General features: G+C 37.3%; 1 protein-coding gene across 1 annotated transcript in view; it reads left to right on the forward strand.

Annotated features, from left to right (window-relative positions):
* The window catches only part of LOC134507533 (sodium channel protein type 1 subunit alpha), a 96,431-nt gene that overhangs the window by 35,634 nt on the left and 36,821 nt on the right, over window positions 1-23,976 (forward strand). Inside the window, exons 3-16 of the mRNA XM_063318235.1 lie at window positions 1,072-1,190; window positions 4,471-4,560; window positions 5,322-5,450; window positions 6,921-7,012; window positions 8,040-8,300; window positions 10,129-10,192; window positions 11,565-11,706; window positions 11,852-12,058; window positions 14,901-15,200; window positions 16,143-16,523; window positions 17,939-18,071; window positions 19,202-19,440; window positions 21,702-21,875; window positions 22,657-23,013. Of these exons, the coding sequence (XP_063174305.1) occupies window positions 1,072-1,190; window positions 4,471-4,560; window positions 5,322-5,450; window positions 6,921-7,012; window positions 8,040-8,300; window positions 10,129-10,192; window positions 11,565-11,706; window positions 11,852-12,058; window positions 14,901-15,200; window positions 16,143-16,523; window positions 17,939-18,071; window positions 19,202-19,440; window positions 21,702-21,875; window positions 22,657-23,013 (2,688 nt within the window). The remainder of the gene's footprint in view (window positions 1-1,071; window positions 1,191-4,470; window positions 4,561-5,321; window positions 5,451-6,920; window positions 7,013-8,039; window positions 8,301-10,128; window positions 10,193-11,564; window positions 11,707-11,851; window positions 12,059-14,900; window positions 15,201-16,142; window positions 16,524-17,938; window positions 18,072-19,201; window positions 19,441-21,701; window positions 21,876-22,656; window positions 23,014-23,976) is intronic.

Raw genomic sequence — 23,976 nt, forward strand, 5'->3', positions numbered from 1 at the left:
TCTCTACTCAGATAGAGTGACTAGTTTGGTAAACGAAAGGAAAACTATACATTTTACATTACTTAAAGTGATATTCATGATGTTCTTGTGGATAAGATGAATAAACATGATCTAGAGGTTATTGCAGTCCAGTGAATTTTCAATTAGCTGAACAACCATACTGAAATGGTTGTTGTAAAAGTTCTGCATTGACCTGAAAAGAAGGATTACGTGGGATCTTCCAGACTTCCATTTTGGCTTTGTGCTATTCAACAATTTTATAAATGATTTTGAGGATGAGATGGAAGGGAATGCTGATGACAAATATAGGGGGAATACTAAACACCAAGAGGAGAACATCATAATTCAAAATAAACTTGGCAAGCTTGAGCATTGGATTAGATCCAACTCTATGATATTCAACTGTGACAAATAAGGTCCTATATCTGGGTAGGAAAACTCAAATGCATAGGTATAGGATTGGGAAGACTGTGTTTTGTGGCAGTACACTAAGAAGGATTTTAGAATGCTAGTGAACCACTCCATAGTGAATATGAACAAGCAGCATGAGCTAAACATGCCAATGGGCTGCGTTGGCAGAAGTATTACATCAAAATCATGAGAGGTCATAGTTCCATTGACCTCTGCATTGTAGAGGGCAATTGAGTACTGTGTTCAGTTCTGGGCACCAGACTTGTAAAAATAACCATATATTCTACGGTTATTCTATATTGAAAGTTAGGCCACGACAACGGGTTGGAATTAAGTGAATGAAGACTGGGGCTGAGTATTAGAACTTTTTGACAGTAATGACTGTTAAGCAATAGTCTACCTAAAACTTTGCAAATAGAGGCAGCAGGGTTAGACTAGATAACGGATAAGTTTCTTTCCAGCTGATAACACTCTTTGATGTTGTTTCCATGCCATGGCAAATGCTATATTGCTTATATGGTAAATAATAACAAGTCTCTTTACTAGAAAGGTCGGTTAAAGGATGTCTAGATTTTCCTCATTGGAAAAAGCAAACACAGAAAAATTAATATAACATTGCATATGTTTATATTGCTTTCACTTTTTCTTTTTTTCTTCCAGACTTTTATAGTATTGAATAAAGGGAAGGCAATTTTCCGATTCAGTGCCACCCCTGCCCTATACATTTTAACTCCTTTCAACCCTCTTAGAAAAATAGCTATTAAGATTTTGGTACATTCATATCCTTTTCAAGTGGTTGTTTTCAAATAGTTTTCTAGTTTTCTCAAGGTAGCAATTTATAACTATATCTTGTTATTTCATTCCTTATTTCTATATTGTTAGGCTGAAGAGGAAGTTGTTCCAAACTATTCAACTGTATAATTAAGATCTAAAATTCATGGAAATGCAGAGGCCAAATGTCCATAGAATACTCAAATAAGCAAATGGTCTCAAGAGCCAGGTGCATTCTGGGAATGAGGACTGGTGGCCCCACAATGGAAAGATGTACCTGTTTTCAGTTCTCTTTGTGCAATATCCTCCTATGAAGTACTGGCCTGCAGTGTGAAAACATTTTCAAAATTGGGTGTACTCTTATGCCAGGATACTTCAAGGACACTGATTTTGCTATTCTCTTTAAGCTCCCAATTCTCTAGTGGACTGCAAGCACAGTCAAGACTGTTTGAAAAGTTCTCAGCATTTTGTGTTACTACAGTAGTTTAAAAGAGTTGTCTTGTACAGGTATACTTTGTAGTAAGTTTAATGGATTCCAAAGATATCCTAGGTAAATGATTACAGAATCACAATCTAAATTATCTAAATATATTCAGGTCTTAGATCCTAAAGTTTATCTACTATAATTTATCTATGGTAAACTGGAAAAGTTTGCATTAAACAATTGTCCTATATATGTGTTTTTTACCTTTTCACTAAGCATTGGTTGGATGGTACTATAAAGCAATTTCTGGGGATTTTTCCTAGAAATTGGATGTTAGACAATTTCTAAAGACTTCTTTACAGGATGGCAGTTTGGAAAGGAAATTACTGAACATGATACTTAAATATTCTAGTTCTTTGCAGATGATATATAATAAGGAATTCCAGCATTTTCTGTACTATACATTTAAATTTCAGTTTTCAATGTCTGAATGGTATTAGCCAGAAACAGATACTTTGCAGGTTTGTTGGACAGATTTGTCATACGTTCTGTATGTATGTATGACAAGTATCAGTGTTTCTCTGCTATTTGATAAAGTAATGGAATATCATTAGGCAAAACATATTTTATAGAACTGAGTGCAAAGAGTATTTTTTGCATAATAAAATGCACTAAAGGCTCATCTACATGTCCTGCTTAACTCTAGGGCCAAAACATCCTACAACCATTTACTGAGGACATGCAAAACCAACCTGGCTCACCACAAGGGCAACCTCTGCCCATCTTTCCTGTTGAGTCAAAAGTGATGTTTTCCACCTTCTGCTGGCACACACAGTGCAATGAGATCTCTCTCTGGCACTTAACTTTCGCTGTAGGCAATGGAACTAGGGTACATGGGCATTCAGAAGACTGGTAGACTTATCCTCAGAAATAGCTTAGTTATAGATTACCAGTGCAGAGCAGCTCTACATCTCCAACCTGTCATTCATTCAACTTGGAAGCCGGCTAAATCTTTTATCCTAGACCCCCACTCACGCTCTCCCAAGCTCTCACCTCCATACACACCCAAGCCTGCCCCAACAAGGAGGTCTTCTACTGCCAGTAACTGGCATCAAGGGAGGCATTCTCTATCTATCCTCTCCCCCTTTGTTGCTTCTTATGTGGGCAGAATCCCTATTCTGCTTTTTTGCTAAGACAAAATAGGGATTGGAAATGCAATTAGGACTTCTTCCATACTGGATATCAGCACTTCAGTGCAAATCCAAAGGTTTTGATGCTACGATTTAACCAGGATAATGCAGTATAAATGCATTATGTTTTAATATTAATTACATTGGAATATTTTGGCTTAAACCAGAAATAACTAAATATCAGCACTTCTTTTTTTTCTGAAGGACATATACGTTCCTCCCTAGTTGTAAACGTAAGTATCCAGATGCTAAGGCTGCAAATAATGCATAGCATAGTAGATATGTGTGTACCATAGCTCTTCCTTCAAAATGCAGTGCTATTAAGATATTTTGTTGAAAATTAATTATTAATTATCAGTGTGATGTCCACTTTTAGCAGCCACATAGAACTTCTCCAGGATGATCTCTCCCCAACCTGATCCTCCAGAGTTCCCAGCAATGCACCCATCACTGATGTAATTGAGTCCATCTACCTTGCTGCTGATCATCTTCTTCCTTTCTTTTCTTCCACCTTTTGCAGTATTATGGACTTCTGAAGGGATCTGAATCTTCCCCTAATGTGTCCAAAAAATGATAATTTGAACCTGGCCATTTGTGTCTTGAGTGAGAACTCTAGGTGATTTGTTCAATGGTCATTTGTTTGTTTTCTTGGCTATCCATGTATTCTCAGGAGTCTTTTCCATCATCAAACTTCAAAAGCATCAGTAGTCTTTCTATCCTGCTTCTTCAGAGTCCAACCTTCACTTCCATAAAGTGTCACAGGGAAAAATACTGCCTGCACAATACTGATCTTTGTAGGTATAGACATGGCACAGCATCAGGGTATTTTTCCAAAGCCTTCATTGCTTTCCTATAAAATGCTAATCTGTAGCATATTTCTTGACTGTTGGTTCTTTTATTGTTGATAGATAAATTGTTCTAGGATTCCCATTTTCCTAAGCATATTCCACAGTTTGACACAGTCAACATGACTGAAGGCCTCTCTATAATCAATGAAACACACAGTGACTTCTTTCTGGTATTCTTTGGCTTTCTCAATTATCCAGCATGCATCAGCAATAATGTCTCTTGTTCCTCAGCCTTTTCTAAAACCAGCTTGAACATCTGACATCTCCTTTCCATATAGGGCTCTAATATATGATGATCTTAAGCATTATTTTCTTAGTATGTGAAGTTAAGGATATTATGCAATGGTTTGCACTGTTTCTTTGGTATTGGTATGTAGGCTGACATTGACCTCTTCCATTCTGTTGGCCATTGTGTTGTTTTCCAGATTTACTTGCAAAACTATCTTGAATATTACCTTGCATTTATTTCAGAAAGCATGATTAGATACCCTTTATATATTATGGTGTGTTTCTGTATCCAGTCTAGCTACTGATTTTTATTCCATCTGCAACAGTTTTTTAATTATACCTTTTGCCTGTTTCCAAAAATGATATCAAAACAAATATTCAGAGGTTTGTTGTGGAACGAAATGGAACTTTCATTCATCTGAATTGTTTTTATTTTACTTATATATAATATAGTCCTGGATCTTTAGAAATTTATATACATTGTCCCATAACTGTATTTACATATATATGTAATAAAAGCAGAACACTCTATTAACATTTATTTATTTATTTATAATTGTAAAAAACATGACTATATTTCCTTAATAATATAACCCACATTATTCAGCATGCTCATTATGTGCACTATTTTGACCAACTGCGTATTTATGACCCTAAGTAAGCCCCCTGATTGGACAAAGAATGTAGAGTAAGTTCAACCTTATTCTTAATTGCATGTTTGAATGTGTTTTTGTGGGATGTAGAAGAGGTAATAGAATTAGCTCATATGCATGCTCATGTACAATGTACATACAGCATGGCTGTGATCTAGTGAACTTCCATGAGCAAAGATCTGCATGCATCCAATTGATTTATCTCTTTCCATTCCAAAAATCAACCTTCCCATTCCACTTCACAAACTCTTCCCACAATGTACTCTTACCTTTGGCCCCACAAGATGGTGTAGGGTAGACAGCTCAGAAAATAGGATAGGCTGATTGATAGAGGATTAGCCCGCCAGCAGTATTTTCATGTTCAAAAACAGTATGCTTCTGAGCCTCAATGAAGAAAATGTTATCACCTTTATACCATGGTTGTGATAACTCTGGTGACTTCTAGCTTTTCACTTAAAATTTGAGCAGAGCCAAGCCTCTTCTTAGAAGTCTCTGCATGCAGGAGGATACAGCAAGGCCTCTTGTGTTCTTGCGATTGCATGCAGTGTATAGGACCATCTCCTGGTAGCATATAATATGGTTCCTTCCCATAAATGTGTTGCCTTAATGTCTGAGAAACAGAGAGTAAAGCATGGGCTTTTTTTCTATTGGTGCTTTCCATTTCTTCAATAACATGGGAAGGAGTCCCCATACCATCCCTAAAGGGGGGCTTGGTAAAACCCAGGATGGCAGTTCTGACATATTTGAGTTTTTAAAAATCGTTTGCATTAATTAATATATTGTTTGTTTTTACCAGATATACGTTCACAGGAATATATACCTTTGAATCCCTTATAAAAATAATTGCAAGGGGCTTTTGTATAGATGGTTTCACCTTCCTCCGAGATCCCTGGAACTGGCTTGATTTCACTGTCATTACATTTGCGTAAGTTTTCCATTCTTTTCTCTCCCATCCTCTTTTTATTGACATACATTAATGTATATCAATGTGAGTACTCTAATATAAAATACAGGAACATGGAGCCTATTGTTATTAAAATCTGCTTTAATCAATCAAAGATAGAGATGATTTTATGACCTATACATTTTCAACAGTATATACCTCATCATGTATTAGAAAATCCAACTCTTGAACTAATTTATTTCTGCTGGAGAAAATAAAGCAGAGCAAACAAGATATTCTTTTGTCATCACTGGTATTTGTAATAATATACCCAATAGATTAAGATTGTCAGTTTTTATGAAGAAATAGCCTCATTTGCTATGTTTTCCTTGCTTGCCTAATTTGATGACAATAATCGTATTCTTCTTTTCTTTGCGAATCCATATGAGTGCACTCATATAGTAAAGTATCTGGTACAGTAACTAGTAGTGTAGAATGTCCAAGGAGTTCTTTCAGACACTGTATACTTCCCCTTTCTAACAGGAAAGAAACCATTTTTTCAAACACCCAAAATTTCAAATTAAGTTTCTTGATGTAAGAATGGTTAGATCATTTTTTCTCCTCTTCTCTGCCAAGGGGCACAAGCCTTTGAGCTTCAATGGTAGTAAAAAAACAGATTGAAGACTGATGTCTTTGTGTTTTCAGAGCTGTGGGGAGCAACAATTCACTTCGTCTTAAAATGTTAGTTAAAACCTGATAGGTTCACTTAACTCTGATATATTCATGCAGTCCGCAGATGTCATTTTAAGACTAAATCTAAGCACTAGAATATATGGCTGTAATGTCTGACCTAATATTGGATGATGATGATGATGATGATGATGATGATGATGACGACGACGACAACGACAACCACCACCACCATTGTCATCATCCTTCCCCATTCATTTTTTTTAATACCTGATATGATGAAGAACGTTGGAGAATATGATAGCTTGTGCATTTGTTGTGTCATTTGGGTTGATCTTAATTAAGTCATTGGCCCATTGTGGCTTCTGGATTTTTTTTTCTGATGGATCAAAATAGCCTCTGTTGCTTTGTATTTCTCTATATAAGTTACCTTGGTTAGACCCATAAAAGTTCACACTAAGGTCCCTGGGTACATGTTGTCCTACTGTATAAACTGATCACTGTTAAAAGTTTTAAGAAGATGTTGCTATTTATTTTTCCACTAAAGTTACCCAAGGGGTCTTGATGAAGTCCCCAAGTAAGTACCCTGAAGTCTGCCTCAACTCTGAATAACTGTGGTTTAATTCTACAGGTATGTAACAGAATTTGTAAACCTAGGCAATGTTTCAGCTCTTCGAACTTTCAGAGTACTGAGAGCTTTGAAAACTATTTCTGTAATCCCAGGTAAGACGTAAGTGGTGTAAGGTGTTAGGTCCCTTGTACCTCTCCAACTGTTCCTTTTTATCCTGTCATTGTGTTTGTGTGTGAACTCCCCTATTACAGATATGTGACAGAGTTTGTGGACCTGGGCAATGTCTCAGCGTTGAGAACATTCAGAGTTCTCCGGGCATTGAAAACAATATCAGTCATCCCAGGTGAGAGCTAGGTTAAACCCAGAGGCTGACTCTTGGATTCCATGGGAATTGAAACCACATTTTTTTCACCATAAGCCTCGTTGCTTGCTCATTCATTTAAAAGGACAAATAAGAAAAAAGCAGGAATCATATGTTGAAAGAAATTAATCTTGTGATCCTTTGCTTTTTGCCATTTGCTTGTTCATTTTTGAAATCAGCCTTTGCGTTTAACACATTGTTGCATGACATGCTGCAGAACACGGCCTGTGTGATTTGCATCACAGAATGTCAAGCTTTGAGGTCAAGCTGTGACAAAAGCATAACCATGTGATCTTGGTGTAGCCATGTGTTTTTTACCTGCAAAATGGAAAATGAAGTTTGTCCTTAGTACTTTAATGGAGATGAATGTCTGAATTGCTATTGGGCTTCTTGAAATATCTGAAATTTGTCAAATACAAAAGAGTAAGATATGTAAGAGAGGAGAAAGAGAGAGAGTGTGTGTGCATAGGAGACTATTATTGTTCCAATTTCAGTTTCTTCTAGTATCTTAATTAAATCAAGGGAAGAATAAGGTGTTGTAAACCTGATGGTTTGGGTCAAGAGAAGTTGGCAGTTAAAAAAAAAAGTCATTAATCCACTCCAATCCATACGCCTAAACGTGTTTATGCTGGAGTAAGCTGCATTGATAGCCGCAGTCCTTCCTTTGGTGCAACATGCTTAGGCTTAGTGTGATTGGAAGATTTCCTCTGTGGGGGAAAAGCATGGTAGCATAATCACTTGTTTTATCATTAAAACAAGTTATCCTTTGTTTAATGAAGCACAATACATTTTCATCCACAATTTCAAGGAGCATAAACTTCTGGGCCTCATCCTCACAAAATACATTGTCACAAGTGACAGAACCATTCAAAATGTTAGTTCACAAACCAACAGTGCCATTGATTTGAGCTTCTGCATGAGGCTTTCTTTAACATTATTGGGGTCACCATTTTGTTCTGTTTTTTCATCTGTCTTTGCAATTGTTCTGATGGTGTTCTTCTGCTTCCAGGTCTGAAGACAATTGTGGGGGCCCTCATTCAGTCCGTGAAGAAGCTGTCCGATGTGATGATTCTGACAGTGTTTTGTCTGAGTGTCTTTGCTCTCATAGGACTCCAGCTATTCATGGGCAACTTGAGGCATAAATGTTTGTTTTGGAATCCACCAAATTCTACAGATTCCAATGATACTGATCTATTTAATATTACATTTGGAGAAAACAGTACATTAAATATTACCCCATTTGACTGGGATGCATACATACAAGATGAAAGTAAGAATATAATTTTATCCCTTTTTTCCCTAATGGCATTCCTTGATATTGTACAGTTATGGTTCAGATTTATTGGCAGTGTTATGAAACGATGAGATGGAAGCTGCTATACCCTGCCAAATTATGGAATTCCTCCCACCCCCATCCTCCCAGGCTACTTGGTTTGATTTAGCTAAGCCATGTTCTCTACTGTCTAAAATTTGCCATTATGAAAATCAGTAGGGGATGTCTCTTTGAACATTATATATTTTATTTTTGAAAGACATGTCAGTGCTCCTGTCATAAACATTTATGCTAGGGTAGTTTGCAATGCCATTTAAAATCAGAATAAAAATAAATATGCAATAAAGTAAATTTAAATACAGGTAGTCCTTCCTTAACTATCATAATTGGGACCGGAATTTAGGTCATTAAACAATGTGGTTGTTAAGTGAATGTGGACCCGAATTTATGACCATTTTTGCAGCAGTTGTTAAGTGAATCACATAGTTATTAAGCAAACCACCTTATGCCAAGATTCCATAATTCTGTACCTTCTCACCCAGGTTAATTTGAATTGACCTTAGCAAGGATTACATTAGAAATAAGAGAAGGAAGAAATTTTAGGAAACCTACATATGTTTGCATGTCAGCTACCCTAACTGATCCCACTGCTTCTGGAGATAAGATGCCTATGCATACCTCCCCATAGTTCACAGGTTCTCTCTTTCCATTTCTGCTTACTTCACTGAAGTTTCCCCAGTGGATGGCCCATTAACTCCTTGTTCAATGGGTACTATTTAAGGAAAACAGTAGTACTGTGGAGGGAAGAAGAGCTTTAATTGACTGCCAAATATAAACAACAGTGACTTTCTTAGAGTTCTTGGCATTAGTGATTTCTCTCTGGACTCAGCTAATCTGAGTGGTGCCTGTCTTGATTGTCCCACTTAAGCCCCCATGGTCTATTCCCTCATGTTTTTGACAGCTGGCACTTCCTGTCTTTAAATCTAGCCCAAACCTAGCTGCTGCCTGCATGAATGGGTTAGGAAGAAAAGTTCTTTAAAGAATTATTAGCTCTTTGATTCTTGGGGCTTTTCACCTGGTTTTGTTTTGCCTCACTATATTTGGATGAAAAATGTCTAACAAAGTTGGAAATAAAAATGAAGAATGGTGGGAGGAGATCGGCCTAATTGTTTATAATTAAATTGTTCTTCGGTGTTTTTCACAACTGTGGAGTTAAGCATTTGGAGGATGCTACTGGGATTGAGAGGTTGGGAAAAATTGACCTTTCAGTCAAAAATCAAGCTCATTTGCCACTCAAGAGCAGTTGCAGCTCCTACATGGGTTTATATTACATTATATTACTAAGAGGATCAAATCTACGAAGTTTGAAAAGTTTTCTTCTACCTCTTAAATGTCACTGCATTTAATTCTTAGGCAATAATGAGTTGAAAATATTTGCCTTGTCTGATCTCTGCATGCTTTTGCCTGGGTTGGAGAACAGTTAGACTAAAAGTAAGCTTGACCTCTTGTTGCTGTGAAATTAGGCTTGCAAGGCCTCTATTGAACAGAACATATGCAGGTGGAGTCCCTTGTAGGCAATAATATTTCTAATGGTTCCTGTGAGTTAATTTTACATCATACCCTCATTTTAACCATTCAGTCATGCCTGATCTTTATCTGAGTTCCTTGTTCAGTACAGTCCTTCTGCACAGGCAACTATCACAATTAGGTATTGTTACTTCACTGCTTTTTACATAGGAATTGCTAGTAGAATTATTGCAGGAGCAAAGGAGATATAGATTGGGTTTAGATTGCTAACTCTTTTTTAATTTTTTTTTTCACACAGGAAATTTTTATTTTTTGGAAGGACAAAATGATGCTTTGCTTTGTGGTAATAGTACTGATGCAGGGTAAGACCTATCATTAAGCTTCTAAAATAGCTGCAACAGCTTTTGATATTGGCCTGTACATTATAACTGATTTATTTAACATATGTTCTGCTTTACACATTGGGACCTATTTGCTCAGATATAAGTTTAATTTTTACTAGTATAAGCTCTGTCATTATTTAAATATGTTGAGTTGGAAATAAATGATTGATTGGTTGGTTGGTTGATTGATTGAGTGCCATCAAGTCATTTTCGACTCCTAGCAACCACATAGATAGATTTTCTCCATGAACAAACAAACAAACAAATAGTAAAGAGATGAAAAAGAATGTAGTGGTGTCATCATAAATTCAAAATTCCAGTCTATTTCTGAAGAAGCTATTTCCCACCCAAAATTGCCTCAGCAATGATAAACAAGCCACAAACATGGAAGGGGAGAAAGTTGCTTAGCATTTGAATATGAACTTATCTAATTTTACATTTTTAATTAATTTATGAACAGAAAGTCAGTTATTTTTTTCTGAATTTTAGAATGCAGTTGGCCAGAAAAAATAATGTTTATTGATTAAAACTCTGCACAAATAAGCAATTCATGAAAATAATAAGGCAATGCATTATTTGAATTACTTGTAAAAAATGTGTGCGTTAAAATTGAAAACCAAAATGAATAGATTTATTTATTTATATTTCAAATTTAATCACTGCCCACCTCCCTCAAAGAGGGACTCTGGGCAGTTTACAATAAAACTAAAAATAAATACAGATTAAAATACAATAAAAACTACCTCTTAAATAAAAATATAAAATCCAAGATGGAGATATTAAAAGTTCTTAATTTAAATTCATGAATACATGGGGCCTCTTTAGGGCACTAACCACCCCCAGGGTTGATTACCCCGCTCCCGCCCCAAGCGAGATGGCAGAGCCAGGTCTTTACCCCTTTCTGGAAAGCAAGGAGGGTGGGGGCCTCCCTCACCTCTGGGGGAAGAGTGTTCCATATGTCGGGGGCCATGGCACCGAAGGCAGGGTCTGTAAATAAAATTAAATAAATAAAATAAAATACAGATTTATACTTGAAAAATAAATATATAAGGCAAACTTTAAAAAAAAATCTCAGACTAATATGGGGATGAAATTAGGAATGGAAAGTTGAGAAACTGGGGGAAACTGAAATGGATAGATTCACCTATCCAGAGGAACATAGAATTAAAGTTTCCAGCTTGTTAAGGGAAAGAGCAGAGAGTGAATAGGAAGATGGGATACAGCCCTCTGGGAAATAAAATTGGGTCTAGCTCTTCCCTTTGCACTCAGTTATAGGCAAGCATGAATTTAATATGTGGTAGGTATTTCACTAGCATTAATGAGTGCACTCCTATTTATTTGTTTATTTCAGTCAATGTCCAGAAGGCTATTTTTGCATAAAAGCTGGAAGGAATCCAAACTATGGTTATACAAGTTTTGATACATTCAGCTGGGCCTTCTTGTCTCTCTTTCGATTGATGACTCAGGACTTCTGGGAAAATCTGTATCAGCTGGTGAGAGAGAATTATTTAGGTAGCAAAATCTTAAGTATGCTAGTTTCAAAAGAAAAGTTATATGAGTGATCCAAGCATAAGTGGCATGATACTGAGTATCACATTTCTATAATCATTTTAAAACATAAACTATTATTTTTCCCAGACTCTGCGTGCTGCAGGCAAAACATACATGATCTTCTTCGTCCTGGTGATTTTCTTGGGCTCTTTCTACCTGATCAACTTGATCCTGGCTGTTGTTGCCATGGCCTATGAAGAGCAGAATCAAGCCACCATGGAAGAAGCTGAGCAGAAAGAGGCCGAGTTCCAGCAGTTGCTGGAACAGCTGAAAAAACAGCAAGAAGCGGCTCAGGTATATTTTTGGTAGGAAATAACTGGCCTTAAAAGTACAATAAATAAGCTTATAGAGGAATATGGCAAATTGATAGAAGCCTAACAGAGAACTGCTACTCTTTAAAGCAGGAATGAAAAACATGACTTTCAAGATGTTGTTGACCGTCAACCACATTCCTCAGCCCAGCCAGCATGACCAGTGCTGATAGTCTATGGCAATTACATTCTAACAACATCTGTAAAGTCAAGCAGCAAAACTGTACAGTTCTCATACTTATCTATAGGGTTAGGGTTATCTGACAATATTTATCCGATGTTATAACTCCAGTTTACTCAGAGAAAAAAAACCCTATGCAAGATAATAATCCACAGGCTAGAATGAAAAGGTCAAATTATGGTGTTGCTTGGCTACAATTATCTCATACTGCCTGGAGTCTCCATAAAAAGAAAGAAATGGGGCATTTCAAATGAGTTCCAAGTTAATATTATAGCCCACAAGAGAGTTAAAAGAAAGGAATATCCTCATGTACAACCTGATACATTCATACAAGACTGAAGTACAGATAGTCCTCTTTTAGCAACCGCAATTAGTTCTGGCAAAATGGTCACTAAGCGAACCATGTGACTGAGAGAGAGATGCTGCAGATTGCTGGTTGCTGCTGTCTCATTTAGATAAAGTTCTCTTGTGCAGCAATGCCAGCTTTACTCTCACTCAGGTGTGCATTGTTGTCAGGCGCTGTGAGGGTGACCTTGAAAGAAGTGGGGAAGAGATGCTGCCTAGGGGACGATCAGATAAAAGAGAAAGGAGCCCGTAACAGAATAACTGCAATAGAAAGAAACTTAGGAAGGGCCCGCCCTAATTATTCAGGTGGTAAATAGGGAGGGTGGGAGATTTGTACTTTCAGACTTGCAAGATTCTAGCCTTACAATAAAGTAGAATTAGTTCATCTTGTTGTGTTTCCTGACTGGTTTACCTGGAAGGGCTGACAGGTGTAGACATTTGAGGCTAAGTGTGTGCATTGGTCAGACAATGATTTTTCAATTACTGTTTACTACCATTTATTACCACTGTATTTGCGAATGGTCCCTATCCGAGGCAGTTGCTAATTGAGGACTGCTCATAAATACTCATAAAGAATATTTGACTTAGGGAGAATCCAGCTATGTAACGGAGGCTGTCTGGGAGATGATACTCTCCACCTATTTTCCAGCCTCAGTCCAGCAATTTCTGCTTGGTTTTAAAAGGATCAAGACTTTTTCTACACCCAGGAAAGAGAGGAGCTGGGGTAAAATGAAACTCTGCATGATCCAAAACATACCTCTCCCTCTCTGGATTTGTGGATTGAGAATGTCTGAAGTCTGCCTAAGATGAGATGTGTATTCTTTCTCTGTTTGCAGCTTGTGCAAGTTGCAGACACAACAATATTTTTTCCTTAAAAGCAAGTCCCCTTTGCTTGGGATGGGATGGGATGGGATGGGAAGAATGGAATGAAGGTAATTGGAGCTTGCTGCAGAGCATCCTAAGGGGATGATTAAGGCACAGGGTTTTTGTTTTTGTTTGATTGTTTTATGGTTATGTTTTATAGTTACTGGTTTTATTGCTGTTGTGAGCCACCCAGAGTAGTTTAAGATGGGTGACCATACAAATCTTTTAAATAAATAAATAAATACTGCTGCTTGTTTACTGTGCCAGGGAGTGGGTGAGTAGGGGATTCCTTAAGATGTCTTTTTAACCTTTTTGCTATGTGTTGCCAATGCCCCTTAGCTGGAATTAGAGAGTAAATTATCATTTTAATTCCTAATTGCCCCATCCAGGCATTTCTGGCTGGAGGTTAAGGAGGCCCTGCGGATTGGTTGGCTTTACTATTGTTTTTTTTCCACTGTAAACTGGAATTGATCTTTGTGACCTCAGGCATTTGTGAAGTGGTTTGTGGTTCTAATTATTGTTGGTTTTAATTCTTGTACTGAGCCATTGTTTTGAGACAGGTGGCCATATAAAGTGATTAAACAAACAGACCTATCAGTGTGGGGGAAGCATGAATGCTGTCATGCTTCCTAGCAGAAACTGTATGATGCTCCTTTTAGTACTGAGCATCTTAAAGGACCTTAGTAGACCTGGTGCAGGCAGCTGCTAAAAATAGGGACCCTCTTTGTCTCTTGGCCTTGAGAAAAGCACCACAAACCTACAGTAGCAAGTAAGGATGCAGCTGCTGTTTGGATCCCAGAGCCATTAATTTAGTATTGCTTCAGAATGGCACAGTATGAGGAATGCTGGTAGGGAGCCTAAAATGAGGATTGTCTTGATTGCTGCATGTAAGGCCATCCATCCTGTGCCAGCTGCTGAGATGGTTCCAGTTGCCTCTTCATGCTGCTGCCATTGGGACAACGGGACACCAGTACGAGTAGGGCCCCAGAACCACCTTGCCCAGGGCCTCACAAATACGGAACCAGCCCTTCTATTACTCCTTTTAAGTGAAAGAAACCTGGTTCTTAGGATGTATCAAAAGGAGATCATCTGAATATGGATCCAGGATGGATATCTGGCTTAGCTAACTAGGTAGAGAAATACACTTGGAACTCTTTGTATCATAAATGTTGTTTACGCTTCCTGTGTTTTGATCAGGTTTAAAAAAGATCCCTTAGCATGCATTTCTTAAATTAGACAAATAAATATAATGGGTAGAGTGATATTTATAAGCATAAGTGCAAGACCACAATAAATATTCGTACTGCTTTTAAAAAATCTAAATGTTATGTTTATTACTCAAGTATTTTTTCCTTGTGGATTTTTCATGTTTAAATTAAGAATGCTGCTCTTTTCACAAGACCAGTAAAATGTAGCTACTAATGCTTCATGACAGGCAGCGGCAATTGCTGCGGCAACCGCATCGGCTGAATCCAAAGATCCCAGCGCAGGAGGGGGAACGGGGGAGCTTTCAGAAAGTTCTTCTGAAACATCAAAATTGAGTTCCAAGAGTGCCAAAGAGAGGAGAAATAGAAGGAAGAAGAGAAAACAGAAAGAACAATCTGGCGGAGAGGAAAAGGAGGAAGATGAGTTTCACAGATCTGAATCTGAAGATAGTATCAGGAGAAAAGGTTGCCGATTCTCCATTGAAGGGAATAGATTAACACTAGAGCGGAAACATTCTTCTCCCCACCAGGTAAACTGCTATCATCATGGAACTCAGTCGTTATTGTCTCTGGCAAAAGTGCAATCATGTTATGCTGTGAGCACGCTGGAGGGGACTGACCTTACACAAAACAAACACTTTTGCCGGTTCGTATCTGCCACTGGGAGGTTGAAATCTTCTGTTTTTAAATCTAGGAAAAATGTTCCAGAGAACTGATTTTTCATGAAATACAAACTATCCCATAGAGTTGTTGAATACATTATTTGAAATGCTAAGAGTTTACACTAACTCCTAATACTTTTGTCGTGTTTCTTATGGTCCAGTCATGAGATATATCAAGCATACTACTGTGATAAATGCAGTGGCAACACGTCGTAATCCTTACTATTGGTATCAGAGAGGTATATTGTATTGCAGGCAAATAACTTTAGATATTGAGAATCAAGATAAGCAAAGGCATGTGTAGAGATATTGGAAGACAATCTTTTAATTATAGCAATGAGCTGGAAATTTCCTCTCCAAAAACTTCGTTTACATTTTGTTTTTAATCCAACAGTCTGTAGTACCTGAGCCTTTTCTACAGACATGTTTGCAAAGTAGATATTCAGCTGCAGTTAGAAGGAAACCACACTGAATTAAATGGGCTTATTCCCAAGTAGGCATGGATAGAATCTGAAGCCCTAGCATAGGTAGTAAACCAGTTTTGTCCTCAGGGATTTGGGGAGGAGAGTTTTAATAAATACTGAATTCTTAGATATTTGAAGATCTCTGTCTCAGGTTTCTCCCTGTTAGTAGCTACAACTCAGTGAAATGCAGAGATAGGAGCTCTAAGAGATAAATCTGCTGTACAAAAGGACTTTCTGAGACTATATTTACATTCTGTATGGGTGTGGAAGAATCCTTTCTTTTTATCGGTGAAGGCAGGACTGAAATGGTGTGCTAACTGTTCTGTCCATTTGACTTTTCTTACAGTCTTTGCTGAGCATGCGTGGCTCACTGTTTTCCCCACGGCGCAACAGCAGAACAAGCCTTTTCAGCTTCAGAGGTAGAGCAAAGGATATAGGATCAGAGAATGACTTTGCTGATGATGAACACAGCACTTTTGAAGATAATGATAGCAGAAGAGATTCTCTTTTTGTGCCGCGCAGACATGGTGAACGGCGCAACAGTAACATTAGTCAGGCCAGTAGGTCATCCAGGATGCTGGCAGTGTTTCCAGTGAATGGGAAGATGCACAGCACTGTGGATTGCAATGGGGTGGTTTCCTTGGTTGGTGGACCATCTGTTCCTACATCGCCTGTTGGACAGCTTCTGCCAGAGGTGATAATAGATAAACCAGCTACTGATGACAATGTAAGGAAGTTTTAAATAGTTCAGGCATGGTGGCCTTTTCTTAATGCACCAGCCAGTGTTTCTACAGAATGGAATCCCTGGGAATGATCCTTGGCTGGTCAAGCTGTGAATGCTCCTGCATCTTGTAATACTTTTTATCTACTAATGAAATCAGTCTTAAACATTAATATTTGCAAAACAAACAATGAAAAAATATCTGGAAAATGTGCAAAATATTTTGCTTTGTGTGTTTTATATTCAGAAAAACCTTGCCAGATCTTATTTATCTGGCTCTGAATTAATTGTGTCTGGCCAGGAACATCCGTAACCAAAAGGAAGTTAAAACTTTTGATGCCATATGGATTCTGACACTCCCTTGGTTGTACATACATTTGATTACATTCTGTCTCATGAACATCATTACAACATACAAACAGTGTGGCTAGAAGTCCTGGTTCCCCAAACATTGGTAAAATCACTCCAAAATTTCACTTTATATGTTGAGCATTTTCATGCATCTTTTAATCTGATGCTTAATCTTTGGCTGACAAAACAAATATATCTAATTGAGATATCGTATTGGTGTACATACATTTCAAGTTACAGTGTGTCAAATAAGTGCTTTCCTATACACTTTTTTATCTCTCTATATACAAATAATAGGACCTTTTGTACCAATTTGGAGAAGCATGACAATGCTGGATTTTTTTTTCATTTCCTTTGATTAAGCTTGAATGAAGAGCTTGCTGTCCATCTTTAATACAGAAAATAAGCAAGTGACATGTCATTATTTTCCCACATCATCCAATGTTTATTGATAACCTGGAATTTATGCTGTAATCCTACGTATGGGAAATACTTACAAGTAAATGATTATAGATTTTTAGCTGATGACTGATCAATTGCAATTCATTTCTTCTCCCACGAACTGTCATCTTTTAAAAAAAGAGTATTAGGATTTCTACAGAAGACAGCATAAATCTCAAATGTAGTATATGTAGCGGGAAACCTATATTTGGCAAAGTTTAATATGTTTTCCAAGGCTACAGTCCTACGCATCTTTACTTGGATGCAAATCTCAATGAAATACAGGTTGAAATGGATAGGTAAGTGGGATTTTACAAAACTAAATAGGATAAATAAGACAGGTTAAGAAACAAAACAAATTTGAAACAATCATGGGAAGTTTCTTGAGGATCATGTGAGAAGTATAACAATGAAGTTGCTGAAATGAGGACTCATTTCTTACACCTATCGAAGAATATACTGAAATACCAGGTTAATAATTAAATAAGTAGCAAAGGTTTGGCATGAAAAACTAAGCATAATTCAAAAGCATGATGCATGTATGTCTTCAAAAAGAGATTCTTCATATGAGTTGTTACGCTGAACTGCCATTTTCAGGATGATCTTACATTACACCCTCTTCTTTTCAGGCCACAACAACAGAAACAGAACTGAAAAAAAGAAGATCAAGTTCTTTTCATATTTCTATGGACTTTTTGGAAGACCCCACTCTAAGAGAAAGAGCCATGAGTGTAGCTAGCATAATCACAAACACCATGGAAGGTACAGACATACTGATGGCAAGGATTTCAACTAGCAAGGGGTTCACTTATTTTTATCTAGGATCAGGATAATCAAACAAATCAGGCAAAAAACTGAATACACATGCAAAAATTATAAGAAATAGCTATTGTTTTTTATAAAGTGAGCTTATGGGGGGTAAGGGGGAATACCACATTCTGTAATAACAATAGTGAGTTTCAATAATATGAGAACAATTCATATGTCTGGTTCCAAGCAGTACCAACCTTTATACAAACCTCCATAGGGACCCACAAAGGAGCTTGCTCTTCATATTTGAATTTCCGTAGTATATGAAATGTTTCATAGGAAGACCTCTTCTGGGCCATACCAAAGATCTGCCTAGTCCAGTATCCTGTGTTCCATAATGTTCATCAGATATCTCTGGAAAGCCCATCACCAAGATTTGATTGCAATAGTTCTTCCCACCATTGTTCCCTGGCAGGCAAATGTGTTGCTTTTGATGTGAATAGCCATCATGGCTAGTACCCATGAATGAGTTTATCTTTTACAAATTTAATTCCCTTTTAAAGCCATCAGAGCTAGTGACCATTGCCATATTTTAGTGGTACCAAATTCTGTAGTTGCTTATCCTGAAGTTCTTTCTAATCAGTTTTCTCTGGTGATCTTGAGCTCTAATATTGAATTATCAGAGAGGAAGAATGTTTATCTACTTCTGCTCCATGATGTATTTAGATAAGTTTGCCTCCTTGCATTTATTCTCCTTATCACTTTTCTAAACTAATCCCTTCCAAAAATTGTAGTGTTTCTCCAAGAAGAAATTACCTTGATCTTCACTTGATCACTTTGGTTCTTCTTTATTGTCCTCTTTCCACTTTTTCAGTTCCCTTTTTAAAATATAGTGATTTGAATTGAAGATATGGCAATGAGACACTGGGCCTGCATCTTTAGCAGAACTTCCTTCAGAGTAGATGTAGAGTAGTAAAACTGTTTATATTTCTCACATACCCAAATTGCTTTTCCAATATCATATATAATTCAATCTTCCATTTTTTTCTTTATTTCTACTTAGAACTTGAGGAAACAAAACCAATAGAAAGATGTCTTTGTTTTGTGTTAGAATGATAAAGTTTTGTTTTGTTTTTAAACAGAGCTTGAAGAGTCACGACAGAAGTGCCCACCTTGCTGGTACAGATTTGCAAACATTTTCTTAATCTGGGACTGTTGCCCATGTTGGCTGAAATTAAAGCATTATGTTAACATCATAGTGATGGATCCATTTGTTGACCTTGCCATTACAATTTGCATTGTTTTAAATACATTGTTCATGGCTATGGAACATTACCCAATGACAAAAAGATTTGCTGAAGTCCTTAATGTTGGAAACTTGGTAAGCTTGGATATTGTACCTTTAAATATTGTTTCTTCCAATGATGTGGTTAATAACAGCACTAAGTGAAAAGTTACATTTTCCTTTAAAAAAGAAATGAGTGGCCTTGAATCTGGATATTGTTAGCAATATATGCTGAAAGTGCTATTTAAAAAAAAAACTATACAGTAATTTTGTGTTCATATGCCTCAAAATAAGATTTTATTTTCTTATTTGATTTCAGCATAATAACAAAGTAAGGTGAACAATATTTTTTTAAAGAATGTGTGAAAATGTAATAAAATATTGGGATTATCAAAAGCAACTCTATTTGATATTTAATATGTTGCTGTATTAAAAGTGTATTTCAGGCACTTTTAAAATAAATAGAAATACATTGATAATGCAACTATCAGAGTGTTATCGTTTGATAACTTTTGAATAAGTAATTTTCTGAATTGACACAATCCTACTAAATTCATTGTCAATCAAGCCTTCTTCCTACCTAATTTGTAGCTAACGAATTATTTCTGGTCCTTACTGCAAACTAAATGTCAAGGTACCGCAGCAAATTCACAGGTGCTAAGCTCCCTTTATGACATTTCAGTTTCTCATTCTTCATAAAGTAACCTGCTCATCATTACTGCAGTCTACCTGAAATTCACTGACCTACTGACTACTACAGCTATTTATATTATCATTATATATTCCAGTATATATAAAATATTTATGTTGAAGTGTTAATGAAAACCCTTGAAATAAGCCTTTGGAACTGCCTACTTTTTTTTCCAGTTTAAGATAAATAATTAAACTTAGAAGTGGAAGTAGCTAACATACGGTGACGTTTGACAAAGCTAGCTTACTTAGCTAGTTTGGTGTAGTGGCTAAGGTGCTGGGCTAGAAACCAGGAGACTGGGAGTTCTAGTCCTGCCTTAGACCTGAAAGCCAACTTGCATGATTCTCAGCCCAAGCCACCTCACACGGCTGTCGCTGTAGGGAAAATAGGCAGGAACACTAGGTAGGTACACTGCCTTGAGTTGACCAGAAATAAAGGTGGGGTAAAAATCAAATAAATAATAAGATTAAAAACTGTTCTCATCTGTTCACTTAAAGCAATTGCATTGAAAAAGTAATGGCTCAGAGCATTACAACTACTCAGGAAATAAAGTATGCACCAAAAAGTTTACAGTATAGATCAGCCTTCCCCAACCCTGATGTCTTCCTAAAGGAGGAAGAGTTAACAATTTGTCTGAGATTGAACTTTGTAGATTCCTATAAATGAAAGAGCTGCAGTGGGCAGGCTAACGATGGGGTTTCCTCCTCCCAGTGTTTTACTGCTGATGATTTTAAATCACAGTTCTTTATTGCATTTAAACTGAGACTGTGCAGTTTAATTTTGCTTTACCAACTGGGATCAGTTCCAAGTTGGTAAGTAAGAAATAAATTCTCATTTGAATGACACAAAGAAGGGCAACTTAAAACGGCCAGAATAAAAATCTTACAGCCAAGTAAGTGGGGGAAGAAGCTAAAAGGCAAAAAGAATGCTGATGCAACTTTTTCTAATGATTATCATTTCCACGTTGTTACAAAGTGTAGAACTGTGTGTTTGTGCACACACATTTAGGGCTGGTCTTTGTCTTGCTGCCCATTATAAGTATCAGAATTACCAGTATGAGCAATGTGTTGCTCTAAGGCAGTCTTTCTCAACCTTTGACCCTGGAGGAACCCGTGAAATATTTTTCAGGCCTTGGGGAACCCCTGCACATTCAGGCTCAAATATAGGCCAGAAGTTACAAAAACATTACATTCGTTTCATGTGTGGGCCTGTCTATATGCATTAACAGTGTTCTTAAACTAAAAATAAAGAATGGAACTTGCCTCTTCAATGTGAATTTGCCTGAATTTGACATATTTTTTTACAGAAATTGTGATCTCCCAGGGAACCCCTAGTGACCTTTCACAGAACCCTGGTTGAGGAACTCTGCTCTAAGGGAAATAAAAGACAGTCCAATCCTAACATTTGTAACTATCTGGAGTTGCTGTGGATAGCTGGATAAATCTTTCTCCTGCTCAAAGTCTCAACAAATTCTTAGTGGAGAAAATGTCATGCAAGTTTCCAGTATGGTGCCTCCAGTTCCAGTGTGCTGTTTTAAAACAGACCAGTAAATGATATTAAAGAATGCAATACATTTGAAGATATAATCAGTAAGAAAATCTGAATAAATCTATCAAATGCAATTTTAAGCTTTTGTAAATTGATAAATGTGCATGTCATATTTTAGGTTTTCACTGGAATCTTCACAGGAGAAATGGTTCTTAAACTCGTAGCCATGGATCCGTATTATTATTTCCAAGAAGGCTGGAATATATTTGATGGTTTTATTGTCACCCTTAGTTTGGTTGAACTTGGCCTAGCAAATGTGGAAGGACTCTCAGTTCTCCGATCATTCAGACTGGTAAATTGCTTCACTTAACAAACACAAGTGTATGTTCATCACCTTTACCCATTTCGGATGCTTAAAATTAATTGATTTTGATGCTGAACCACAATCTCAGAACTGAATACTCTTCTTTCTTGATGCTCAAAGTTCTAAGGCTTGTATCTGATGACAGTCTCTTGGAGTGGAGGCGTTAGTCTGGAAGGCAGCCACTGCAGATTCTTCAGATCTGTTCCAGAAGGGTGGGGATTGTATGGCAAAGGGGGAAATGATACAAGAAACTGCTGAAAAGTGGGAAGGTAGCTAAAGTCAAGTCCTACCATATCCCATTAACAGAAGTCTCTGTTGGAACAAGGATCATTTAGTAAGATCCGTTTATTAATTTTAGTCTTCTAACTTTCTGTTGTTTCCCTCAATGGTGGGACATCACTGGATACATATAATCCTAAGATTTTTAGCTTTTTTTATAGAAGTAACTTGAATGGAGTATATAAGTTATATGGAGCCCTGTTCAATAAAAGTTGGTTGCACTTTGAAACCAATTATTTGGCTGATATCAATAAGACCAACTCATAAAGTTAGTCTTAAACATAAATAGGATTTCAGTTTTATACTATAAATTATGATGAAGTCTGGAAGAAAATGAATTAAATAGCTTTATTTTTAAATAATGGTGGTTGTATTTCAGTGTTGTAATATGTGGACACCAAATTATTTCAGTGTAATTTGGCTCCACCTGTTTTTTTTTACCTAATTTGTCTTGTCACTTACCAAACTCTTTTGGTCACTTGTTTTTCAGCTTCGTGTTTTCAAATTAGCAAAATCCTGGCCAACACTAAATATGCTGATCAAAATTATTGGCAACTCTGTTGGTGCTCTGGGAAATCTGACTTTGGTCCTGGCCATCATTGTCTTCATTTTTGCTGTGGTTGGTATGCAGCTCTTTGGTAAAAGCTACAAGGAATGTGTGTGCAAGATTGCAAAAGATTGTGAACTCCCTCGCTGGCACATGAATGATTTTTTCCACTCTTTCTTGATCGTGTTCCGAGTACTATGTGGAGAATGGATAGAAACCATGTGGGACTGTATGGAGGTTGCAGGTCAAGCCATGTGCCTTACAGTCTTCATGATGGTTATGGTGATTGGAAATTTAGTGGTATGTAATTTTTAAAAAAATATTTATTCTAGACCTTATTAAGAAGTAACATCTCTTTAAATCTCTTAAGACACCCTCTTTTCAAGCAGAATGACTTTTCATGCAATTGTCAAATTTTCAATGAAATGTTAATGTTTTCTACTACAGATTAAGGTTACTATGGTAACTAATCATTCTGGCCGGGTGAAGAGGTTGAATTTAACTGTCCCCTTTTCAGTTGTTAATTTTTGCACCTGGGGGGAAGAACTTGCCTGGACTTGTTTTAGTATCAGTTTCCCTTCTGTATAGGCATGTAGAGAGTTAAGCAGCTCTCACTGAGAGCCTGTAAGAATGCAGAAGCTTTTAAATATGTTTTGCTTTCTGTAAATAAAATTATTTTTATAGAAATGCCTGGTGTGTGACTTTTCTGATCTCTCCTGGGCCAAAGACTTTCCTAGCAATCTGCCAAAAGGTTATGGGCCCAGTAAACAGCCCAGTAAAACCCAGAGAGAATAGAGAGATCAGCTCCACACCTCATGCACAATTTAAAGGCAGGTAGCAAAGACCTGTGAAGATTTTCTCTGGAGCCACCTGGAGATTTTCCAGCAACTGCCGGTCTACAGGACAAAGAAGCCAGCTGAGGTGACTTGCAAAAGAAGGAAGAAGGCTACCTCCCAGCCCTCAGCAATGCCTCTGGAGTGCCTATCAGAGACCAACTATTTGAATTGGGCCCTGAAGATGGAGATGTATCTTCGCAGAGACAATCTTTGGCTGCCAATTGGTGAGCAAACCCCCCAAAATCCCAGTGCTGAATGGCTGAGACAGGATGAGCGGGCTAGAGCCACCATTATCCTGGGAGTTGAGGACAATCAGCTAGTCCACGTGCGAGGTATGCAGTCTGCAAAGCAACTTTGGGACGCTTTAAGAGACTTGTATGTAAAGGCAACAGCAGGGAGTAAAGTTACCCTGACAAAAAAGCTGTAC

Source organism: Candoia aspera, chromosome 1, assembly GCF_035149785.1.
Source record: "Candoia aspera isolate rCanAsp1 chromosome 1, rCanAsp1.hap2, whole genome shotgun sequence".
NCBI classification, from domain to species: domain Eukaryota; kingdom Metazoa; phylum Chordata; class Lepidosauria; order Squamata; family Boidae; genus Candoia; species Candoia aspera.